Raw genomic sequence first — 22,389 nt, forward strand, 5'->3', positions numbered from 1 at the left:
CAATTTAAAAGCCTTTCTTCACATAATTTTACTAAAACCTACGTATAATATCCATGGAGAAATGGAGAGGGAGGGAGGTGTCATCTCCATCAGTGTGGGGAGTCTCACCGATGCAAGAGCAGGCCGGTGGTAAAGTATCATCTCACAAGGTGTAATATATAGGTAACAAGTGGTAAGTGAACGGCGTGGGCATAATGAATGTTTGATCACACACCTCTGGGCTTGGCCGTGTGTTTTTCTTAAACCCATTGAGACCAGATTTCTACAAATATCTTCTAAAATCATGACAAAGATTATTATGTAATTGGCCGCCGACAACCATCTGAAAATATGTTGTTCCAGGGATACGCCCACCCAGAAGCAACGATGAGTTTAAAACGTTTGCTGTGAAAGAATACATTATTCAAAGATTTGCTAAACGGTTTTGATCGTTTTCGATCGTATTTGATCGTGAAAACCGCTCGTAGCGCGGCACTCTCCCAGGTCTTAGTCTGGCTTCGGGGATTGCCGGCGGGTGTATAAAAGAGAGAGAGCCAGATTCCGTGACTCTGCACTATAAATATATACAGTATAGGCGGTGCATGGCTGGGGTAGTGGGGCCTGACACGTTGCTGTACCTAGAGGCTAATTTCATGCATTGACACAGTTTGTTCGGTGGGATTCGAATGTTGCATAGTGTTAACTTGTTGACAATTAAAAAGAAAACGATGTGGATTTTGTCCGGCGTCCACCACCCACTTACAACTTGTTTACAGTGTGTTGTTGTTTCGTTGGGTTAAATTCACATCTTAATTTTACATTTCTTACTTGACATTTTTATAGCTCCCTCACAAGGAGCTCAAATTATAATATATCATCACGTCGGATGGTGATTAATGCACGTGGAAGATTTACAGCACTGTCCTTCCTCCTCCAGCGCGGCCTGCTTAGTTAGGGGTATAGAGCTCAGACAAATCTGTGTGCCGAAGCCATTTCTCTCGTTCGTTCGAATTCTTTATTTTCTCGCGTTGCGCTCGTTAGGCGAGCCACGCGCGTATACTCTACCGCATGCAGGCCTTTTTTTTTTTTTTTTTTTTCGCAAGATGCTGTACAGAGCAGCAGCGTCTGCATCTGCGGAAACTCCGCTTTTTACGACTCAATGATGATGATGTGATGCAGATTGGTCTCGCCGACTGACAGGGAGTTGCAGGCGGCACGAAATTAAAAAAAAAAAGTTTTCTAAATCATGACAATTTTCTGAAAGATTTTAGGCACATTTTAACGATTTAAAAAAAATAGCAGACCTACAAGTTCATAGCGCGCCACTCTGTGGCGCGCTATGAGCTTGTAGATCTGCTATTTTTCAATAGCTAAATTGAAGTTGACGTTGAAGTTAAAGTATCAATACTTCAATATAGAAATACTCCGTTACAGGTGAAAGTCCGGAATTCAACGTTTACTTGAGTAAAAGTAATATAGTATTGGCTTCAAAATGTACTTAAAGTACCAAAATTGAAAGTAATCATTGTGCCGAATGTCCCATTTCAAGTTTTCAAATGTAGGATATTGTTTTAGCAGATCTACAAGCTCACACTGCGACACATTGTGAGCTTGTAGATCTGCTATTTTCAAATGGCTGAAATGTACATTTTGTATTAGTGATCAGAATCTACAAAGTAACTAGTAACTATAGTTTTCAACTAAATGTAGACGAGTAAAGTATAATATTTGCCTCTGAGATGTAGTGGGGTAGAAGTAAAAGTATTGGAAATTGGAAATACTCAACATTATACTTACAGTACTTAAATAACATCACTGTCGTGGAATAACATAATAACATTTTGGTTTGTTTTGGGGAGGTGTTGACTATTTAAAGGGATTGTGACATTAAAAAAAAGGTTTTGGAATTCTTATTTTTTTTAGGTTTTCTAATCTCAATTGCACCCAAAAAACATGAACTTTTAACATTCAGTAGATTTTCTGTGATCTGGGGTTTTCTGGCTCAAACAGGTGCTCTGATTTGCCGGCAGTTTGTGATGTAAGAGCCTGCAAATCCCATATATGTCAATGGGATTTGCCAGCAGATGTCACTGTTTTCACTGTGTTGCCTGTTTTCATTGTAGCTCAAAAGGCTTCCAAACCCCAAAGAAAACTTCAGACCACAGAAAATCCACTGAATGTTCAAAGTTCAGGTTTGTTGGGTGTAATTGAGGTCATAAAACCTAAAAGAAAAAAGAAATGAAAATGAATGTCATAACTCATAAAACCTTTAACTTTTTTACATTAACACAAGGTGACTTTAGGATCTGCTGAAAGCGTTCAGAGGTTGTCATTGAGGACGTGCAGTTCATTTAAGGTGCAAGCCTTATTTTCTGAGTGTCCATTTCGTGACCGATGACCAACTTTTCCTTGAAGGAAAATCCAACGCAATATTACAATTAATGGATGTCATTAACTTTCCAGCACGGAAAGCTACACTGTAATTCATCGCTTCAACCGCCACAACGACACTTAATTAATCTCAATCAGTTTTAATAATATTAATTTAGGCTCGCCTCGGCTCCAAATAATGTGATTAATAATGAGGTAGGTATAGGTATACCTTTTTTTTGTCTTTTTTGTCACTCCGCCATCATTATTTAATCATTAAGGATGCTTCTGGTTTGAGGATTTCCTGCGTAAATAAAATGTTTCATATCGTGCCGTGAAATGTCAGGAGCGGAACAACAACAACGACAGCGGCCGTGGCATAATATTGTCTCGCTGAATTGCATCGTGTACACTGGATGGATATACTGCACTTCCACTACATCTGTCTTGGCCTCAAACTGTGTGTGTGCGTACGTGTGTGCGTGCGTGCGTGCGTGCGTGCGTGCGTGTGTGTGTGTGTGTGTGTGTGCGTGCGTGTGTGTATTGGCCATTCCACTGTATATTGGTTGTGTGTGTGTGTATTGGCCATTCCACTGTATAGCCTTCAGCACATATAAGTGCTTGTACTGTATCGTGTCCAGTGTGCCTTGGACGTGGCCCCAATTGCCATGTCAGCGCACGGCCAAGTGCACAACATCAAACATGCGTGTGTGTGTGTGTGTGTGTACTGTGTAGTAAAACCAGGTTGTGTGCCATAGTAGTAGTGGAACTTTAGGGCGGCTGTGGCTCACGAGGTATAGAGCAGGTCGTCCAATGATCCCTGGGTTCGGCGGTTCGAATCCTGTGTCTTTCCCAAGTGTCCTTGGGCAAGACACTGAACCCCACATTGCCTCCAATGAGTCGGTCGGTGTGAGCTCGCCACCATTGGTGTGTGAATGATGTGGGACGTGAGGACGCTGGCGTCGACTGTTTCGCCGCTTCATTCAATGTATGAATGAATGGACCATTGTGAAGCGCTTTGAGCACTTGGAAAATCGCTGCAATTCATTATAGGAGGAGAGACCGGTCGATTGCAGTCAGTGGTGGAAAGTACATTTACTTACTGTAAGTACTGTACAATTTTGAGGTATATTTATTTATATTTGTAATGTAGGCCTACTGGTGTATTTCCAATTTCCAATAGGCTACTTTTACTTCTACTTTTTCCACCAGTGTTTATAAAGTTGAGAGACTATGATATACTGTATGGAATAAAACACTTTTTTTTTTTTTTAGATATCCATTGCCCAATCATACGCAGCTTCTGTGTGAGGGGTGTGGTCAGGATAATGTCTATGAACTGTGTTCACTGCAGCTTCAACAGTCAGTGTGAGGGGTGTGGTCAGGTCAGGATAGATGTCTATATGATCTCTGCGTTTAAAGGCTCGAAGGCCATTGTCTGTGGTGGATTATACAACAGGTCGTTTCGAGGAGGCTATCTGATTGGTTGAAACAGCCTTCTAGCCGTGCTTCAAACCGGCATCTATAATTAAAACAAAGAATTCAGCCGTATTGTTCTCCCAGAGCGCAGCAGACTCGGTGGCTAGGCTAGTTATAGTTTCTTGGGACATTTGTGGTCATCTGTCATTAAAAAAAATATGTTTTTTAAGGGTAACTGTTGTATAATCGCAATATTACACTCGAGGTATGTGCGTTACAGTCATTAATGGCACTTCTGCGCTGCTTACAGAACTCGCCTTCGGCTCGTTCTTGCGTGCCATTAATGACAGTAACGCACACCCTCTCGTGCAGTGATATTGCTTAAGTCAACTACATGCTCTGGTATAGGCTGTTCCACCCCCGGACAGCGAGAAACGTTCTGTCCAAACAGGTGGAGATAATGTTGTTCTGTGTTTTTTTTACCATTACGCTGTTCTAGTGCTTCTCATTGGCCATGTAATCTGTTAGTAAACGCGCCCATCATTGCTATATATATATATATATTCCTGTGGTCCCCGTCCGTGTCCCCGCCTTTCCACTCACACACACGATCCAATCAATCGCTTGCCTTCACCATTCAGCCCCGCCCACCTCCCCCCCCCCCCCCTCCATTTCAGTCGCTATACATCCTGCTCAAATATAAGACTCAGAAAGAGGTGTGTAAGTCTACCGTGTGAACCAGCACAGTGTGTGTGCTTGTGCGTGTGTGCGCGTGTATGTGTGTGCGTGCGTGCGTGTGTGTGTGTGTGCGTGCGTGTGTGAACGTCAGAGAGAGGGTATAGGGCTGGGCGATATGACTTCAAATCTATATCACAATATTATTATTATTTTGATTAATAATATTAGAATCTATTGTGAAAATAGCAGATCAACAAGCCCACGTTGTAACACATAGTGAGGTTGGAGATTGGCTATTTTTGCTATTACGCACTAATACAGGGCTTAATCAGACTAGTCAATTATTTAAAAAAATATTCAAATAGTTTTTGTCAATTTGTTGATATAAGAAATACAAAATAAAATATATAAACCTGCTTCTAAATGTATCTATGGAATGATTAAGCTCGTTCTCGGTTCTGGATATATTTTGGGTTAATTGCCCAGCCCTATAATCCTCATGCTCGCTAATTATTTTTTATGCAATGTCATGGTTTCTTATTTCTGTTCTTTTCTTCTGGACTCCTCAATGTGCCCTGCTGCTCATCTTTTATGCCTTCCCGTCTGCGATTCAGATCCATTTCTCTCTTCCGTATTTGTCGTCTCCTCCTGTCTCTTCTCTTTTGTGCCGAAGCGAGGCAGCAGAGCATTTGGGAAATCCAGCTGAACCTTTTGTTTAAATTCCTTTATCCTTTTCTTTTTTTACTGTTCCCCTTTGATGGTTTTTGTTTGCTTTGACTCAGTGTTTGCTGGCTCCCTGAAGTAGCCCCGGAGAGCCAAATGGGTTTTTAAACGGTTTGACTTCACATAACGTTGCCGTTTGAGGTCCCATATGAGCCTGTGCTATTCCACTAGTCAATTCTTCAAGGACGTGTGCTGTTCCCGCAGAACCCAGAAGCGATGATCTATCATTACGATTTGCCTTTACATTATCCATGCTGCTTTTCTTTAGTGTGCATTTGTCCAACTTCCATTAAAGAAATCATACTTTGCACAAATCAACTGTGCATGAAGCGCGTTGTGGTATTCAGAAGTGAACGACTCCGTTTCATTGTCGCCGCTCTTCTTCTTAGATCTGCAGCGGGGGGATGGGTAATAGGCTCAGGCTCCGTTAAGTGGCAAACCGTTGAAACACGTGGGTCTCCGTCGGCTTGGCTTCTTATAGTAGATTTGAAAAACGCTGTATAACGGTATATATATACGTTGGCGGCGCTCCTATAACATTTTTGTCCAGCAGACATTGACTCGTCAGTGTTTTTACTACTAAGCCCATTGACCATTTTGCAGGAACGGGTTCCTAAAAGCAGCCTCAGCAGCCTAAACGATGCAAGACTAACCCTATATATATATATATATAACCATGCCTCGTGTCGGCCCATATCTCCATTCTCCACCCCCCTCAATCCATTATGCACTGTGGCTGCTTTTTAGGACCGTTATACCCCGCTCTTCCTTTTGCAGCCATTCTGTTTTGGACAAAAAAAAAAAGTCTCTTTTCCCCCATCATCTACAATTGTAGTCCATATATGCGTTAAATCTCATCGCCACTCATACCCCCTGCCATCGCCATGAGAACAGTGCGATCACACAGCCATGCCAAGCACACACGGGCAGCGACCCCCGCCCGCCCGCCCGACCCCGTTCCAACACATCTTATGTATACGTGACACTCATAACCTCGCTGTGTATATATACCATCTCTGGAAAGGTTCATGGTTCGAGCTCTGTTTCATTTGGAGCATATAAAGGGTCTTTCACGACCACGCCCACGCCACATCCACTCTGTGTATACCACCACATACTGAACCATACATATCCAGTCCAGCCCCGACCACCACCACCACCACCACCACCACCGTTCAATCACAGTTCAATCACGGTGATACTATTCCATGATGTGGGGCTTCTTTCCACTCACCGGGCGGAATTTACTGTGTCTGTATTTCCCAACCAAGACCGCCTCGGAAATGTATTTATTATGTTTTTTGAGAGTGGCACGTTCCAAAAACAACTCCTGGTGTGTATCCTTACCCCCCCTCCTCCTCCTCACACCTTGACCCCCCCCCCGGGTCCCCCTTCCCCCCCAATCATTCTGATTCTGAGGTGAGTACAAGGTGAGTACACAGGAAGGATAAATGAGGCCTCCGGGCGTTGTTTTTGGACATGGGAGGAGGGAGGGGAATGCTTCGCCTCTGTTTAGTCTCGTCACTAACAACCTTTTCTATTCCTCCGCCGGTGTCGGAAACGGATGTCAGGTGGTGATCACGTTGGGGGTTTTAGATCTCCTTAAGATCAGTTGTGTAGCTCGGGGTGTTTCTGTTTATTGAGCGGTTGTTTATTCGGATTCCACTAAAAATGAGCGACTTCTCTGTCTCTGCTTAAGAGGAGCGTGGCTACAATTTTAATCCACTTTGGTCCCGGGCTGAAACAGTTCATGAACTTCCCGATTTACAGTTACCAAAACATTGAAATGTCATGCCCGACACTATATTTAAAGAATCAGAAAGCAAGTGCTATAACTAAGGCTAGAGCTAAGACCTCCAACACAATGAAATATATGTGCATGATATAGTGTAAAATGCACCCCCGGTGACGGGATTGGGTTCTGGAGACGCAGGCCAGCAGGTATCATGACCGTATACACGGTGACCTGTTTGGGTCATGACCTGTTGACGCATTGGTATTTCTGAGCCCAATTCTGTTGCCACAAGATTGTGTGTAACAGCCGAGAGAGAGAGAGGAGGCCTCACCTTTACAGTAGCATATCACCAGATCACAGGAGGAGTAAGACATGTTTTTGAACTGTAGAGGTGGAGAGAGAGAGAGAGAGAGAGAGAGAGAGAGAGAGAGAGAGATGAATGAGGTCTACAGTTAACCCATTAAGACCTGATGCAGATGCACAGTTTTCCAAGTCAGTCTGGTTCTCAAACTTCTTCATGTCAAGAACCCCCTAAAAATGATATGTATTAGGCTGTGGACCTGACCTGGCCTTCTCAAAATATTTTGCTCCATGCAGGCAAAGATTTGAGTAAAAAAAGAAAATGCTTTAAAATAATATAATAAGGGCAAAATTGACACGAGCATTTTTTTTTGAATAGCCAAAGTATAAAATTTAATATCGCTATTTTCTTTAGCTCAAATCTAAGATGACACTTTTGTTGACCCTGTCCCGGTCTTCATGGGTTATTATCATAGCTATAACTCTCTCACGTCAGACAGAAGGCTCTCCATTTAACCCATTCTGACCTGAGATCAGATTCTAAAAATGTCTTCTACATCCTGACAGTTTTCATTCTGACCTGAGATCAGATTCTAAAAATGTCTTCTATGTCAGTCGCTCTTTGATTTTTCAAAAATAGCAGACCTACAAGCTCGTAGCGTGCCACTTGGTGGCGCGCTATGAGCTTGTAGATCTGCTATTTTTCAATAGCTAAAGCATAGCATAATGCTAACACCAAAAGGGGTCCCTTGCCCAAAATGGGTTAACGGCAGCCTGACTCCCATGCAGGCTCGGGTGTGACGTAACGTACATCACACTGTGTGTGTTCTTATGTTATGGGAGCAGATAGAGAGAGCTCCGTTCCTCATCAAAGCAGCGCTGCTGGCTCCGCTCACTCCTCCTCCGCACAGGAGAAAACACAGGCAGTGTGATGGGATTCGGGGCTTGTTTCTCGCTCTCGTTCTCCCGTCAGTTATTTTACCTCAATTAAACCCTTTTTGAACTACCCCCCCTGTAATAATTATCGTTTGTCCCACTTTGGAATTTCACGTTGTACACGACCCCGCGATCCCTTTTCATTTGAACCATAACCACTGGAACATACTGGCCCTCAAGCAAAGGGTTTTTGGTTTAAAGCGAATAGTTTTACTGTCCTCCCGTTCGCACGGTTGGGTTTACTGTCCGCACGATATACTGCATCGTTACCGGTTATGGTCCTACATTTTAATGTGTAACTCGCGTGAGCGAGAGTGTGCACACACGCATGCGCGCACGCACACACACACACACACACACACACGCACACACGTGCGTGAGTGCCTCTGTCTGTCTCAGTGTGTATAGCTGCCCATTGCACCTGCAGACAGGAAGTATAACCGGTGGAATGATAACCGATTAACTCATGTAGGCCTGACGTCAAAATAAAAAAAAAAGTCTTCTGAAAGAATATATTCAAAGATTTGTGCCGCATTTTCACGAGTCTTCAAAAATAGCAGACCTGCAGATCTGCTATTTTTCAATAGCTAAAGTATAACACAATGCTTAGTTAAAACACCAAAAGGGGTTCCCGCCCAGAATTGGGTTGAGACGAATCTACTATCTATATATCTTCTAAATCCAAAACCGTTATCAGACTAAAAACAGTGGTTCTCAAACTTTTTCATGACAACGACCCCCCCCCGAAATGATAAGTATTTGGCTGCCGACCCCCAGCTCAAAACATCTTGTTCCAGGGAGCCCCAGAGATTTGCACAAAATGTTCACGATCATAATGATCTGCTATTTTTTAATATAGCCAAAGTCTAAAAGAATGCCTTTTGGCTTAAATCTAAAATGACACAGATTGCTTTCCCCGGCTTTTCATGGCCATAACCGACACATTATATGTCCCCTTTTATCCTCGTAACACAATAAAAAGAATGTCATGATGGAATACCGTGCGGCGCTCAATATGTGACTGTGAGGCCAATGCAGGCTCAGCCACTCAGACACTTCCAACCTGCTTTATCAGCGTCTGTGTGGGCGGACCATATGCTGCTTCCTCGCCACCCCATTCACACATTATGATGCAGAGAAAAAGCATGACAGTGGAACTGTCACTTTCTTTAGGAAACGTCACGCACGCTGTTAGCCAAGATACGAGAAAAGCAATTATCACCAGCGCATTTGAAAGGCACGATTTGTTACCTTTTTTTATTTGAATCCTCATGCCGCGCCGACCCTGAAGCTTAACTGGCCGTGAAAAATCTTTTTTAGACTTTCAAAACCAATTGTCTTTTTTTCCTTTTACCGGGCGGTGTGAACGCCTATACGTATAGGAACTCGGGGAACCGGAATGAGCTGCCTTGCAGAGATAGGTTGTCATTACTGGCATTCTAGGGACCTCTGCACTGCTAACGCCAATCATTACCAGGAGGCAAAACATTTTCCTCAAGTTTGAACCTATAAGGTTCACTATAGTTAATCGCAAAACGTTGCTGTGCTAAATTAAGTTTTTAGAATGAGTAATTAAGGCCTGGCTCAACCACTTAATCCCTATTTGATACTTTAAAAAAAATTGCAGATCTACAGTGCCAGAGTAATCCGGTAAGAGAGTGGCGACACGCTTTGATCTCGCCGCAAAGCGGGTGCCTATATGGGCTATAGTTCCAAACATTGGAACTATCCCATTGAGACAGAATGAGCACTTCTTCCACATTCCATTGTTACAATGGGAGTCAACGCTATAGTAGCGCTACTCTCTTACTAGATTACTCTGTACAGTGCATGCTCGCCATGTGTCACGGACGGTGCATGGTAATTCGTCAGCAAAAACAGTACTTGTTCAGACAATGTTCTATAAAGCAGACGTGGGCATTATACGCGGCCCGGGTGCCAAACACGGCCCTTTTGCTGACTCTGACCGGTTAATTGGAAATTAGAAAATAAAAACGTACTTTCTAATTTTACCCTAAGTGTGGTCCGTGGACTAAAACTGCATTACGTTGATTTTGAAGCCTGTTTATTCACGTACACGCAATCTGTTTCCTTGCCGTGAATTAAGTGTGTGATTGACAACCGGTTACCTTCCCTGTCACCTCTCAAAAATGTCCGCTCATGCCAAAAAAATAAAGGTGGATACCAAATGCAGAGGTTTTAACAAAATGAAGTCAGAGATAATAATAATAACATATACTCTTACCAGCTTGTCAAAACGATGCCATTTACTGCTTTGTATGTGGAAATAAAATTAGAATTATGCAGAATTAAGTTCAGCCTTTTGGCCCGGCCCGCCACAATATTTTCTGTTTCTCATTTGGCCCATTGGGAAAAATAATTGCCCATCCTGTTCTAACGTGTTCCAGAACATTATTTACATACAGTTACATAGAGTTATGTAACTTATGTACATGCAATTTAACCGTCCCATTATTCACATCACAATTGTTTTCTGGTCTTCATTAAAGGCCCAAACCGCACCAATGCGAAATCCTTGAAACTCCTCCCAACTGTTTGTTTGCAAAGGAGCTGCATGCATGGCGAATCATTGGTGCGGTTCGGGCCTTATAGCCTAAGGAGACAGCAGCGTTTGTATATATTTATTATTATTTGCTAAAGTCATACTGGGCCAAACTGTGTGTCTTATCACCCAATAACAGCCGTTATGATATGGACTTCTGCTCCACCAGGTAGCCTTGGCCCAGAACCGTTTCTCTGCCCTGGTGGGGCATAACCACCAGATCAGACAACAACTTAATAATTTAGTCTCCCTGGGAGAGTTCAAAGTCCTCATTATTGAAAAGAGCACCGTTGTGCATCTGTTGTCCCTAGTCTGCTTCTTTTTCTTTTTTTTACACTCTATTCTATCATGGGGGGGGGGGGGGGGGGGGAGCGAATTTAATCATTTGGGACTTCCAGTTTCAACAAGCGTTAAATAAATAAAATAAACAGGATTTGTAAACTTTTACTTTCAAAGTATTAAGCGAGTTGGGAGTTGACTCCAGGTCAGCACAAAGAAGCCAGTATTTGCTGTTTTTGCTGTTGCAGAACCTCAACAGAACTCATCAATAGTTGAGTTCCCATGCTTTTTGTTCTTGCTCAATGTAAGTCGCTCTGGATTAAGAGCGTCTGCTAAATGCCTGAATTGTAAATTGTAAATTGTAATTGAGTACCACTGTGGTCTAAAAAGATAACAAATGGAACAGTGCACTTTTAGATTTCACGTTTACAATGAACATCCCCAGACACATAAACATATTCTTTGGAAACTGTCCCCTGCAGCGGTAGACGCCATATAAGCCGCGCGTCCTTATATTGCCTATATATCTCCAAAAAAGATAATGCTTGATCCTCCCCCGAAGGCACAGATAAGACACAGGAATGGGTTGATAAAGCTGTGCTCTTAACTGATTCCGCTTACTCGTCTCTCGCTCTACCATTCCCTCGTGTAGAAGTATAAAGGTCCTGTATATAATAGCACTGCTGCATGGGAAGCATAAGACACGCATGCACGCGTCGCGCACACACACACACACACGTGCGCACACACACGCACACACACACACCCCCTGGTCTCTTGGGACTCGTCGACACCGCTCAGCACAGCAGCAGAAGTGGTGTACCTTCGGTGTAGGCTAATTGGCCAGGGAGGGATCACTCACTGACCCCAGAGGAATCGCCGTTATCGGTGTGTGTCCCTCCTATGACCCATCTCTCCACTTAACTGCTCAGGCCATTATGGATATATATACTGTATGTACTGTACAGTATGGTGATACTTTATACGTGGTGGTGGGAGCCTCCTCCCTCCCTCTCACACTCTCTCTCTCTTATTCATCCATCCTTATGTCCTTCCCTCGCTCCCTCCATACATCTATTCATCATGGATGGATGGATGGATGGATGGATGGATGGAGGGCAGACTAACAACGGTATGTGTCTCCTGTGGAAGTGAGGTGTTATGATGACTTCGATGTATCTTCTCAAAGAGCGAGACAGAGGAGAGAGGTGGAGATGCACGTCGGCCGTCAAAGGAAGAGATGAGGAGGAGAGAAGGAGAAGAAGAAAAAGGGAGAGAGAGCTATAGCTCCGAAATAGCAGAGCTATATATCGCCCTGCAGGGCCTAGTCTAAAAACATCGGATCAGGCTCCTCCTCCTCCTCTATCAACACCGCACGCACGCACACACACACACACACACACACACACACACACACACACACACACACACACTCTCTCTAGGGTAACTTCATTCAAATAAGTGTTGCTGGAAAGGAGGAGATCTGATTTGATTAGTCATGATGACTAGCGACCACGGGGGTACTCTCTCTCTCTCTCTCTCTCTCTCTGTATTAGCTCTCCTCTCTCTTACATCTGTCTCCTCTGCCTCTCTCAGTTTTTTCCCGGTGCTCGCTCTCTCTCTCTCTATATATATATATTTAACTCTACATCTGTTTGGTATTGCCTCTCTCCGCCTGTTCTTCCTTACACCCTGTCGAGCGAGTGTAATGGGCCTGTGTGTGCATTGCATTGCAGTGCTGTCTCACAAACGCCACCCCCCATGGAGGGGGGGGGGGGGGGGTGGGGGGGGCGCCACGTTCTCTCTCTGCTCCCGGTCTCACTCGTTTCACGACCCCCCCCCCCCCCCCCCCGCCTCCTATATATACTCCCCGTCCCTCTATACTACGGCATCCCTCCCTCCCTCCCTCCCCTCCCCCCCGCTTCCACCCCCACTTCCAACAGAAGCTCAGAGCAAGCCGTACTACTCGGACTACTCCCCGACGCGCCTCCTCATCCACCGGATGTGCACCAGCCAGTACCTGGACCTGTTCATCACCATCGTCATCGGACTCAACGTCATCACCATGTCCATGGAGCACTACCAGCAGCCCAAGGTATTATGCTATATGAGAGACGACGACGACGCGCGCTTTCCCACGTTCCGTCGGCCTATGTTATACCACGGGTCGTTTCGAGGAATACAATCGGATTGGTTGAAACGGCCTATTATAGCCGTGGGTTAACCCATTCTGACCCTGAGATCAGATTAAAAAAATGTCTGTTTGAAAATGACAGTTTTCTGAAAAAGCTATGTTTCTGTGTCAGTCGTTCTTCGATTTTTCAAAAATAGCAGACCTACAAGCTCGTAGTGCGCCACTCGGTGGCACGCTATGTGCTTGTAGATCTGCTATTTTTCAATAGCTAAAGCATAACATAATGCTAACACCAAAAGGGGTTGCCGCCCAGAATGGGTTAAACCAGCACCATTCACCACCTATAATCAAAACAAATAGTGCTAGCAAACTCGGTGGCTATAGGCTAGATAGTTTCTTGGGACATTTGTGGTCGTCTTGACTACATCTGTCATTAAAAGATAAAATTTTTCTCCAGCGATTTTCTTAGTTTTAAGGGTAACTGTTGTATAACTTCAGTGATGCTTGCGGAACTCGACTTCGTCTCGTTCCTGACCGCATCACTGTCGTGGCAATAATAACGTTAACCCACACCCTCTCGTGTGATATTGCTTAAATCAAGAATTATGTCCTGACATGTTATCGGGAGCGCTTGCTTTTTGTGACCGTGACCATGACGGAGGCGCGCCGTCTCTGGTGGCCTTGAGCCACGTGAGGCCATCGTATATAAGCGACCAAAAAGGAACGTGCAATCGTATAAGCTTGGGCTATATGAGCCTTCATCAGAGCATCATGTTTCGTTGAGCAGTTGACACATTGACTGCCAGGATATTAATTCATCAATTGATGAATTCAGGGACGTGCACAGGGATTTGGAGGGGCATGGGGGCCGGAATTTGAAAAGGGCACACACCACATAATTTGGGTTTTATTTAGTGGTGCCAGACACCGTTTTGCGGGGGGTTGGGGACACAAGGTTATACTAACTATACTTGAGTCAATCAGTACAAATCTACACTCTCAGTATTGAGCAAGATATGAACATTGATAAGATCATAGAATATGATAGATGCTTATTTACTTAATCAGTACAAAGCCTTGATTGAACCTTCTGTTCCCCAGATAGCCTCTCTCTCTGCCGTTCAACTTTGGCCACCATGAGGGCATATAGTAGAGGGCCTTACCGTTGTGTCTGAGGCTTATCTCACAAACTGCCTAGTAGGCCAAAAAACTTTCTAATTTGAAGTCATTTCCATATAATTCATTATAAAAATCAATCGGCATTCTCGTCTAGATTATGTAGCCCACTGGTATCTGTATCTGAAGTTAATTCTCTCTTATCTGTTGATGTACCTTTGAATTAATTCCATCCATCACGGGGCACCATTTCTGACGGCTTAGGGGTACGCACAAAGATCCACGTAGCTCCCACCATCAACTGAACTAGCTATAGTGAAACACGATGAAAACCTTTTGAAAATGGCAGAACATTTTGAGGAGAGGTTGTGTACGTTAGTAAGAACTATTATTATTAATAACTGTTACTTGGTGCAAAGTGCAAACACAGGGAAGATTGTTATTACAGTACAGGTACATTCAGTAGGATATATCCTTGACAATATTGACTATCACCGATGCTTTGATGCCAGACATCTTTTGACTCTGAACATGCCCTCTTGGTGGAATGGGAATGACACAGCTGTATAAGATAAAGGTAATGAAATAAAAGGCTGGTGAGTGGATGTAGTTTGCAGCCTGAGCTGAGTGGGTGGCCAACAGATAGATTTGACTGAAATCCCCCGCGGACTTGGCTTATTTTCCTCTACATTTTTCTTCCGTATTAGTGAATTCTCCTATGGGTAAAGAAAAAAGAAAAAAAAAGGCTGCCTTTATTATTCTGGCCTCATCACTAAGAAAGTAGGAGAGGTGAGGGGTGGGAACGCTCTATTATGTGAAATAACGAGGTTATTTTCTGTGATGTATCACAGACTTCACAGTAGCTGTTTCTAGGTCAGACGCGGGACAAAATTCCACGTGGAGACCGAAGGAAATGGCTATATCTGCACCCTGGAGCTCAGTACTTGTTTGACTTTATGATGATTTCCTGTTTTTGGCTATATAGTGTATATAGTGTACAAAGTGTCTATTTGTACGTCTCTAAATGTTAAGATGAATTGAAAAAGGTGGACCCTGTTGTAAACGAGTGTAATGCTTTATTGGGTCGTCCACTCACAGTTAACAGTTTTTTTATTGAGTTGAATTGTACTGTAATTTTGCAAACTGTTAATACATACTTCAATCAATCAATCAAAAGCAAGTGGTGGACATTTTTGTCAAAGTTATGTTTTTGCCACGGCCATACAAAATGAGTGACAAGAACCTGGCTTGATAAGCCTGATCGATAATAAGGTGCTCGTTATCGATGCAAATTAACGAGCTCCATCCCTATAACCATCAGCCCCGTGTTCTTTCTCATAATTGTTTTTTCTTTTTAAATGTCTTCTCCGGTCTCCAGAGGCTCAGCGAGGCGCTCAAGATCTGCAACTACATCTTCACGCTCATCTTCGTCCTGGAGTCGGTCTTCAAGCTGGTGGCGTTCGGCTTCCGCCGCTTCTTCAAAGACAGGTCAGAGAGCGAAGAGGGTCGTGCGGTCCGCCGTGTCCCCCGAGGTCTATGAGAGAGACGGGACCACGCGGTGTTGTTTTGGGGCAGATCATTTCTATTTTAGTTTTAGTCATAGACAGTCTTTGGAATGAAACTTCATTGTTAGTCATATTTTATAGTTATCTGAAATGTTTTTTTTGTTAGTCTAGTTTTAGTCGACTAAATCTACAGTTGATTTAGTCGACTAAAATGTGTTTCGGCGGGCCTTGATGCCGTCGTAATGACTGATTTTACACTTGTAACCCACAGCACGGGTGATTTGTAACCTGCAGCATGGGTCATTTGTAACCCACAGCGCGGGTGATTTGTAACCCACAGCACGGGTGATTTGTAACCCACAGCACGGGTGATTTGTAACCCACAGCACGGGTGATTTGTAACCCGCAGCACGAGTGATTTGTAACCCACAGCACAGGTGATTTGTAACCCGCAAGCACGAGTGATTTGTAACCCTCAGCACAGGTGATTTGTAACCCGCAGCACGGGTGATTTGTAACCCGCAGCACGGGTGATTTGTAACCCGCAGCACAGGTGATTTGTAACCCGCAGCATGGGTGATTTGTAACCCACAGCACGGGTGATTTGTAACCCGCAGCATGGGTGATTTGTAACCCACAGCACGGGTGATTTGTAACCTGCAGCATGGGTCATTTGTAACCCACAGCACGGGTGATTTGTAACCCACAGCACGGGTCGGACTAACGGTCTGACAGTCCCCAGGTCATAGTGTTTGTGAGGTTGCGGTTAGAGTTAGGTGCAGTCCCTCGAGGTTATAATCCACTGATCAGAAGATCACTCCCCCCCCCCCCCCCCCCCAGTGTCTCCAACCACAGACCCAGCAGGAAGCCACAGATCCAGAGTAAACATTTACCTCATTTGCTTTATTTCTTCTCCTCCGCTACGCTCCGTGCGCACACAGTATAAAAACCCTCTGTGCCTGACGTATCAATTTCTAACTCTGAGAGGTATACAAATGTATAACCAAATGGACCCTGTAAAAAGAAAAGGAGAAGAAAATCCAGTCGGTTGCATTTGTAAACTCCCAGAGTAAAACAAACCACTAGTGCCATGTGGAAAAAGTGAGGCGGTTGGGTTTTTCTGGGTGAGTGTATAAAGTGCACTTTGGGAAGAAGGAAGGTGCTCTGGCGGATCGCTCTGGCGGATCGCTCTGCAAGCGCGTTAGCCGCGCCGTGAATACCAATGGCCTCGTTAAAGAGCCATAAAACACTCCTGCTCGGATGAGATCACAGCTTAAAAATCCCTGGCTTCCCACCGCTAAAATCACACGAGAACACGACGCAAAGAGCACAGGCGGGCATGCGGGCTCGCAACTCTCGCTTACTGTAGCATACCTGCACGGCCCGGCCGCATGCAGCATGGCGCATTTATGCACCCGCCGCCGCAGTACATAATGACATGCGCAGGCATGTCGCGTCGCACCCGCAGCCGGTTTGAAAACCCACGAGCTGACCACTGACCGTCGGCCCCCGCGATGTCTGCTCTCTTTGCCAAGCTGCATGGAGCCGTGCCCTTTTTGGCTCGACTCCAGAGTCTCACATAACCACACACACACACACACACAAGCACACAGTGGTGTAAAGTAACTATAAGTACATGTACTTGAGTACAACTTTGGGGTATTTGTACTTTACTCGAGTATGTCAAATTCTCAGTACTTTTAGTTCTACTCCACTACATCTCAGAGCCAAAATGTGTACTTTTACTCGACTACAATTATTTGAAGACCTTACTGTACCCTACTGTATACATTTCGACCATTTGGAATTAGCCGATCTACAAGCTCACAATGCGTCGCAATGCGACACATTGTGAGCTTGTGGATCGGCTATTTTCAAACGATTTTGGACATATTTTGGCGGATCGCTCTGCAAGCGCGTTAGCCATGCCGTGAATACCAATGGCCTCGTTAAAGAGCCATAAAACGGAAAAAATCTCTTTTTCTCTTTACGGGTCTTGCTGGGTTAAAAGGAATATTCAAATGTCATTTTTGGCCAATTCTGACAGCGCTAATACATACATACCCAGCCGATATATATACTTTAGTTATGTCATCGAGAATAGTGGTCCTCATTGGCCCGTGGAATATACCGACATACATACTCAGCCAATCGCTGTTCTTGGTCCCTGATTGACCCAGCCGATCGCAGTACTTGCGCACTTTGCTTTTTACCTAACATTTATCGGATATACTGGGACGTCCGGAAAAGCAGGCCCGACGGGCAGCCCATGTTAGGATCTGTCTCTCCACAGACCATGTCAGACCTGGCCACTCCCACTTTCCCTTCCACTCACACAGTCAGTTCACTCACCTGTCTCCAACCCCCTCGTCATCCCACCTGTGAACACTTTGACAATCAGCCTGCCCCATATATAACTGGACTCATTGTCAGTTCATACATTCATGTTATGTTGTCTACCCTGGAGCTCTTGCCTGTGTCTCTGTGCCTCTGGACCCTGCCGTGAATACCTCTGGTAATTGCTCGTACCTATTTTTGTGTTGTGTTTTTGGGATTGCTTATCCTCTGCCCATTTTGTTACCTTGCCTTTGTTCTGCCTTTAATTAATAAATTAGTGTTTGAACACTATTCCGCTGGTTGTGAGACGTGACTCATGCATTTTGGGTACAGCACATTTTGACAGCTTAACAGCCCATGCGGTAACAGTGACCAGTGTGCTCATCGCCAGGGAGCTCTCTGAAGCCTGTTGGACTCATGGGACGTTGTCATGGCTGCCAGTTCCCACCTGACATTGTGTGGGAGTCCTGCGCGCTCCATACCGTTCTGCATAACCGCTAGCTTGCATAATGTCTTCAGGCTGGGACGTAGGTGTAGGATCTGTCGTTCTCTTCGGAACACGAGCCGTGTTCCGAAGAGAACGACATGATCTCCCACAGTGCAGCAGCACGTGTTACCCAAAAAACCCGTGCCTTTCCCCTTGGGCTCGACCTTCGTCCAGGAGAAGGTCTTGGAATTGAATTTCCACAGATCATTGAACGACAGTCCCAGATCATAGTTGTAGCCACCGAATATGTAAAGCTCTCCATTGTAGGCAAAGGCTTCATGATTGTGACGTTGTTCTGGGAGAAGCTGTGCAGAAGGTGTGTTTAGCCATAGGCTGGTTGTTGTCCTGGTGCCCTCGGCCCCCAAATACAAACATCTTTGTCCCGATGATGGTGGCTGAGTGACATGACGAAGCAGGTGCTGGGTTACCTCTGGCGTTAATGAAAGTCCAGAGTCCAGACCATTGTGGTGGTGTCTAATTTGTAGATGTCATTAGTGTCTCCAGTCAGATGGTGGTCTCCTCCATGGATAATCAAGGCCTTCCCCAAGACACAGGCTGAGTGGCCGTAGCGCGCCTCTGGAACAGTTCCACAGATCTTGGGCTGGAACCATCTGTGGGTGTCGACGTCAAATGCACAAACAACGTCGTCCCAGTCCCCCGTGAAGAGAAAGCTGTTGGAAAAGCTGCTAGACCTGTTGTCTTTTACCACCTTTGAATTACAGTTCACCTTCCCTCCCCAGATGTAGATGGTATGTTCTATCAGTCCAGCTGTGTGTCCGTAGCGCACGGAGGGAACATCAGGGGGAAATTATCCCCTTCCGGTTGTCTCCGGGGGCAATGTCGTCCAGGACGAAGTCACTGTGTTTAAGACATGCACATCAATCTGATCCTTTCTGATCCTTGCTGTTGTCTTTTCATGGAAGAACCCTCCAAAATACCTTGTCCTCCACTGGACCAGCGGCGCAACCAAAAAAGGGGTGGGATGTCCGTGGTCACTTTCAGAGTCACCAACCAGCTCAGCATCTCTGTCTCTCTTGTCCTCTAAAGACGGACAGGCTTTAGATCTGACGGCGTCCCTCTGTACTCTTGATCTCATCTCTAGATGTGTGCAACATCTTATATACGCTGACATAGCTCTGGTCTGACGACACAAACCAAAGAGTGACTTGTGCGCAAGCAGAGCGCGCAAGTACTGCTATACTAACTAATGTCTATTACAACTGCTGTTCTAAATCCTTTAGACCTGTTACCAACCTTGAAACGTACTGATCGGCATTGGCGTTGATCTACGTCAATTAATACATGTTACGTAGATGTACGGCAATTGCTCTTTTATAGTGCTTTTGATTGGTCAAGTCGTAATGCTTCTCACGTTAACATTGGGTTGCTCTGGTGGTGTCAATAACACTGGATCGCGCCATCTTGATCTGTCGTGCCCATACACACAGCCGATCACCAAACGTACCGTTGTTACGTCATCAAGAATGCTGACCCCTTATTGGCCGGTGGACAACACCGACTGCAGTACTTGCGCAAGTAACTAGAGTGGTGCCGGTTGGGCACTGGCCTACTTGGAACGATGCAAGTTGGTCAGAACAGGCCAGCTCCATATATGGAGATATGGGAGTGATCAGGTCCTGATCCCGAGCAGAGGCTTTTGTGCTAGTTCTGGACAACCGGCTATCCGACAGACTCGACACCAGGCACTGCACTCCCTGTGAGTGTGTGGAACGTGTGTCTCGAAAGTTAGTGGCCGGTTCTCGAGTTACGTGAATTACACACATACGCACACACGTACGTACGTACAGTACGATGTCAGATATCATATACCGCAGTTTTGTTTTGGATCAGTTTTTTTTTTCAATTGTCTTTCCTGAAAAACGTTTTTTTTCTTTTTATATATTATTTAGTTTAAGAAGGTGAGTGATGATTTAACCAAATTGCTGTCCTACATTTTCTCTGTCCTCACAAGTATAGCAATACCGCCGACGTGTTAACGTGTGCGACTGTGCATGTGTGTGTGTGTGTGTGTGTGTGTGTGTGTGTGTGTGTGCGCGCGCCGCCCGTGCGCAGGTGGAACCAGCTGGACCTGGCCATCGTGCTGCTGTCCATCATGGGCATCACGCTGGAGGAGATTGAGGTGAACGCCTCGTTGCCCATCAACCCCACCATCATACGCATCATGAGGGTGCTGAGGATCGCTCGAGGTATATATACGCGCACACACACACACACACACACACGCACGTTATACTTTCCACCACTGCACACTGCTATACCAGCCGCGCACACGCTGCTTACACCATGCGGCGGTCTCGCTTCGTTCACGCTCCCGCGGTTTTAAGATGCCTTGTAAAACAGCATTGTCATCCCCGAACTGGACTGGACTTCCCCCCCTCCCCCTCTCTCTCTCTTTGTCATTTTCGCATGGCGGGTCTCAGCGCGGGGAGGGGGGGGGGGGGGACCTGGGCAGGGTGCGAGCCGAGCAGATGGTCACAGTTGGCTAATGCACAGCACGAGGATAGAGAGAGAGAGAGGGAGAGAGATTGAATGGTGGGGGGGGGGGGGGGTAAAGGAAGGAGGAGGCTAACATGTAGTGTAAGTGGTATAGACACTGCAGCGTCCATAAGAGAGAGATGACATTTAATGTGGTGAGGACAGGGCAGCTGAGACATACAGTACAGTACACTACAGTATAGAGCGTCACAGTCCCGCCCCCTTTCATGACGACGAGCGGCCCGGAAGAGAATTTCCCATTAATTTACCCCATAGACTTTTCAAAAAGTATTTGTTTAAAGACCTGTAAGCCAACTCGGATGGTGACAAATCATGACAATAAACACAATTATTTGGGCCCAACAAATAATTAGTTGAGCAATTTGAGTAATTAGCATGATATGGGACCGTACCATTAACAACCTATACAGTATATAAGGCAAATACATCTAAATGTCATCATTCTTTAAAGGTCTGGTGCAATGAAAAAAATCACACACGTGTGAACTGAGTGGTGCAATTCCCCCCCCCCCCGCCCCCCTCTCTCTCTCTCTCTCTCTCACTCTCTCTCATTAGAGTCACTACCCCTCTCACTGTTTCTGGCGCCCCCTACTGCTATTATTAAGTCACATACTCGTGCTTACACAGACACACACACAAACAAACAAACAAACAGGTACGAGGACATTGCAAGCTGGTTGTAGGAGTGGTTGCACCACTCAAAAACAGGCATTTTATTTTGAAGTTTCACCCTGAAACAGCAAGCTCTGTAATTTTGAATTTTGAATTCAGAACGTTGCATCCCAATAAAGAAATAAAAAAGAACCTTGCATCTCTCCAGGCTATGGGACGTAGCTCTGCTACGTGCGTGACGTGTGCACACACATGACCTGTTTGTAAACAAAGTCTCAGAGACACAGGCAGCAAAGCTCATGGCTTATTTCTAACCTATAATGTTTTCAGATACATAATTTAGTGTGCTGCTGAAGTTTAAACCGAGTAATACACTGTCTGGATGTCATCTTGAATGGGATTAAAACGGAGTAGTTCTGTAATCAGAAGCAGCTGTGCTTGCAGATATGAATCAAACAGGTGAATTTAATCAGCTTCATGTGTAACTCTACACGTCATGATGCATCACATTTTCGTTCAAAGGAAGTAATTAAAATTGGATGTTTATGGACTTTTGATTAAAACAATACACAAAAAGGGAAATTTTCCCATTGTTTTGGCATCCATTGTTAGGTATGGCTACATGATGACCACGGATATGGTCTTTAAAGGCGCAGTGAAATGAAAAATACGTTTTTTCACACTTTTAGACCATATCCG

The 22,389-nt window shown here is 45.0% G+C and overlaps 1 protein-coding gene across 1 annotated transcript in view; it reads left to right on the forward strand.

Moving 5' to 3' along the window:
- Window positions 1–22,389, forward strand: part of cacna1g (calcium channel, voltage-dependent, T type, alpha 1G subunit) — a 382,705-nt gene that overhangs the window by 329,440 nt on the left and 30,876 nt on the right. The window contains exons 26-28 of the mRNA XM_083787505.1: window positions 12,926–13,077; window positions 15,611–15,720; window positions 20,635–20,768. Of these exons, the coding sequence (XP_083643631.1) occupies window positions 12,926–13,077; window positions 15,611–15,720; window positions 20,635–20,768 (396 nt within the window). The remainder of the gene's footprint in view (window positions 1–12,925; window positions 13,078–15,610; window positions 15,721–20,634; window positions 20,769–22,389) is intronic.

Source organism: Protomyctophum parallelum (genome assembly GCF_964188405.1).
Source record: "Protomyctophum parallelum genome assembly, chromosome: 17".
Taxonomy (NCBI): domain Eukaryota; kingdom Metazoa; phylum Chordata; class Actinopteri; order Myctophiformes; family Myctophidae; genus Protomyctophum; species Protomyctophum parallelum.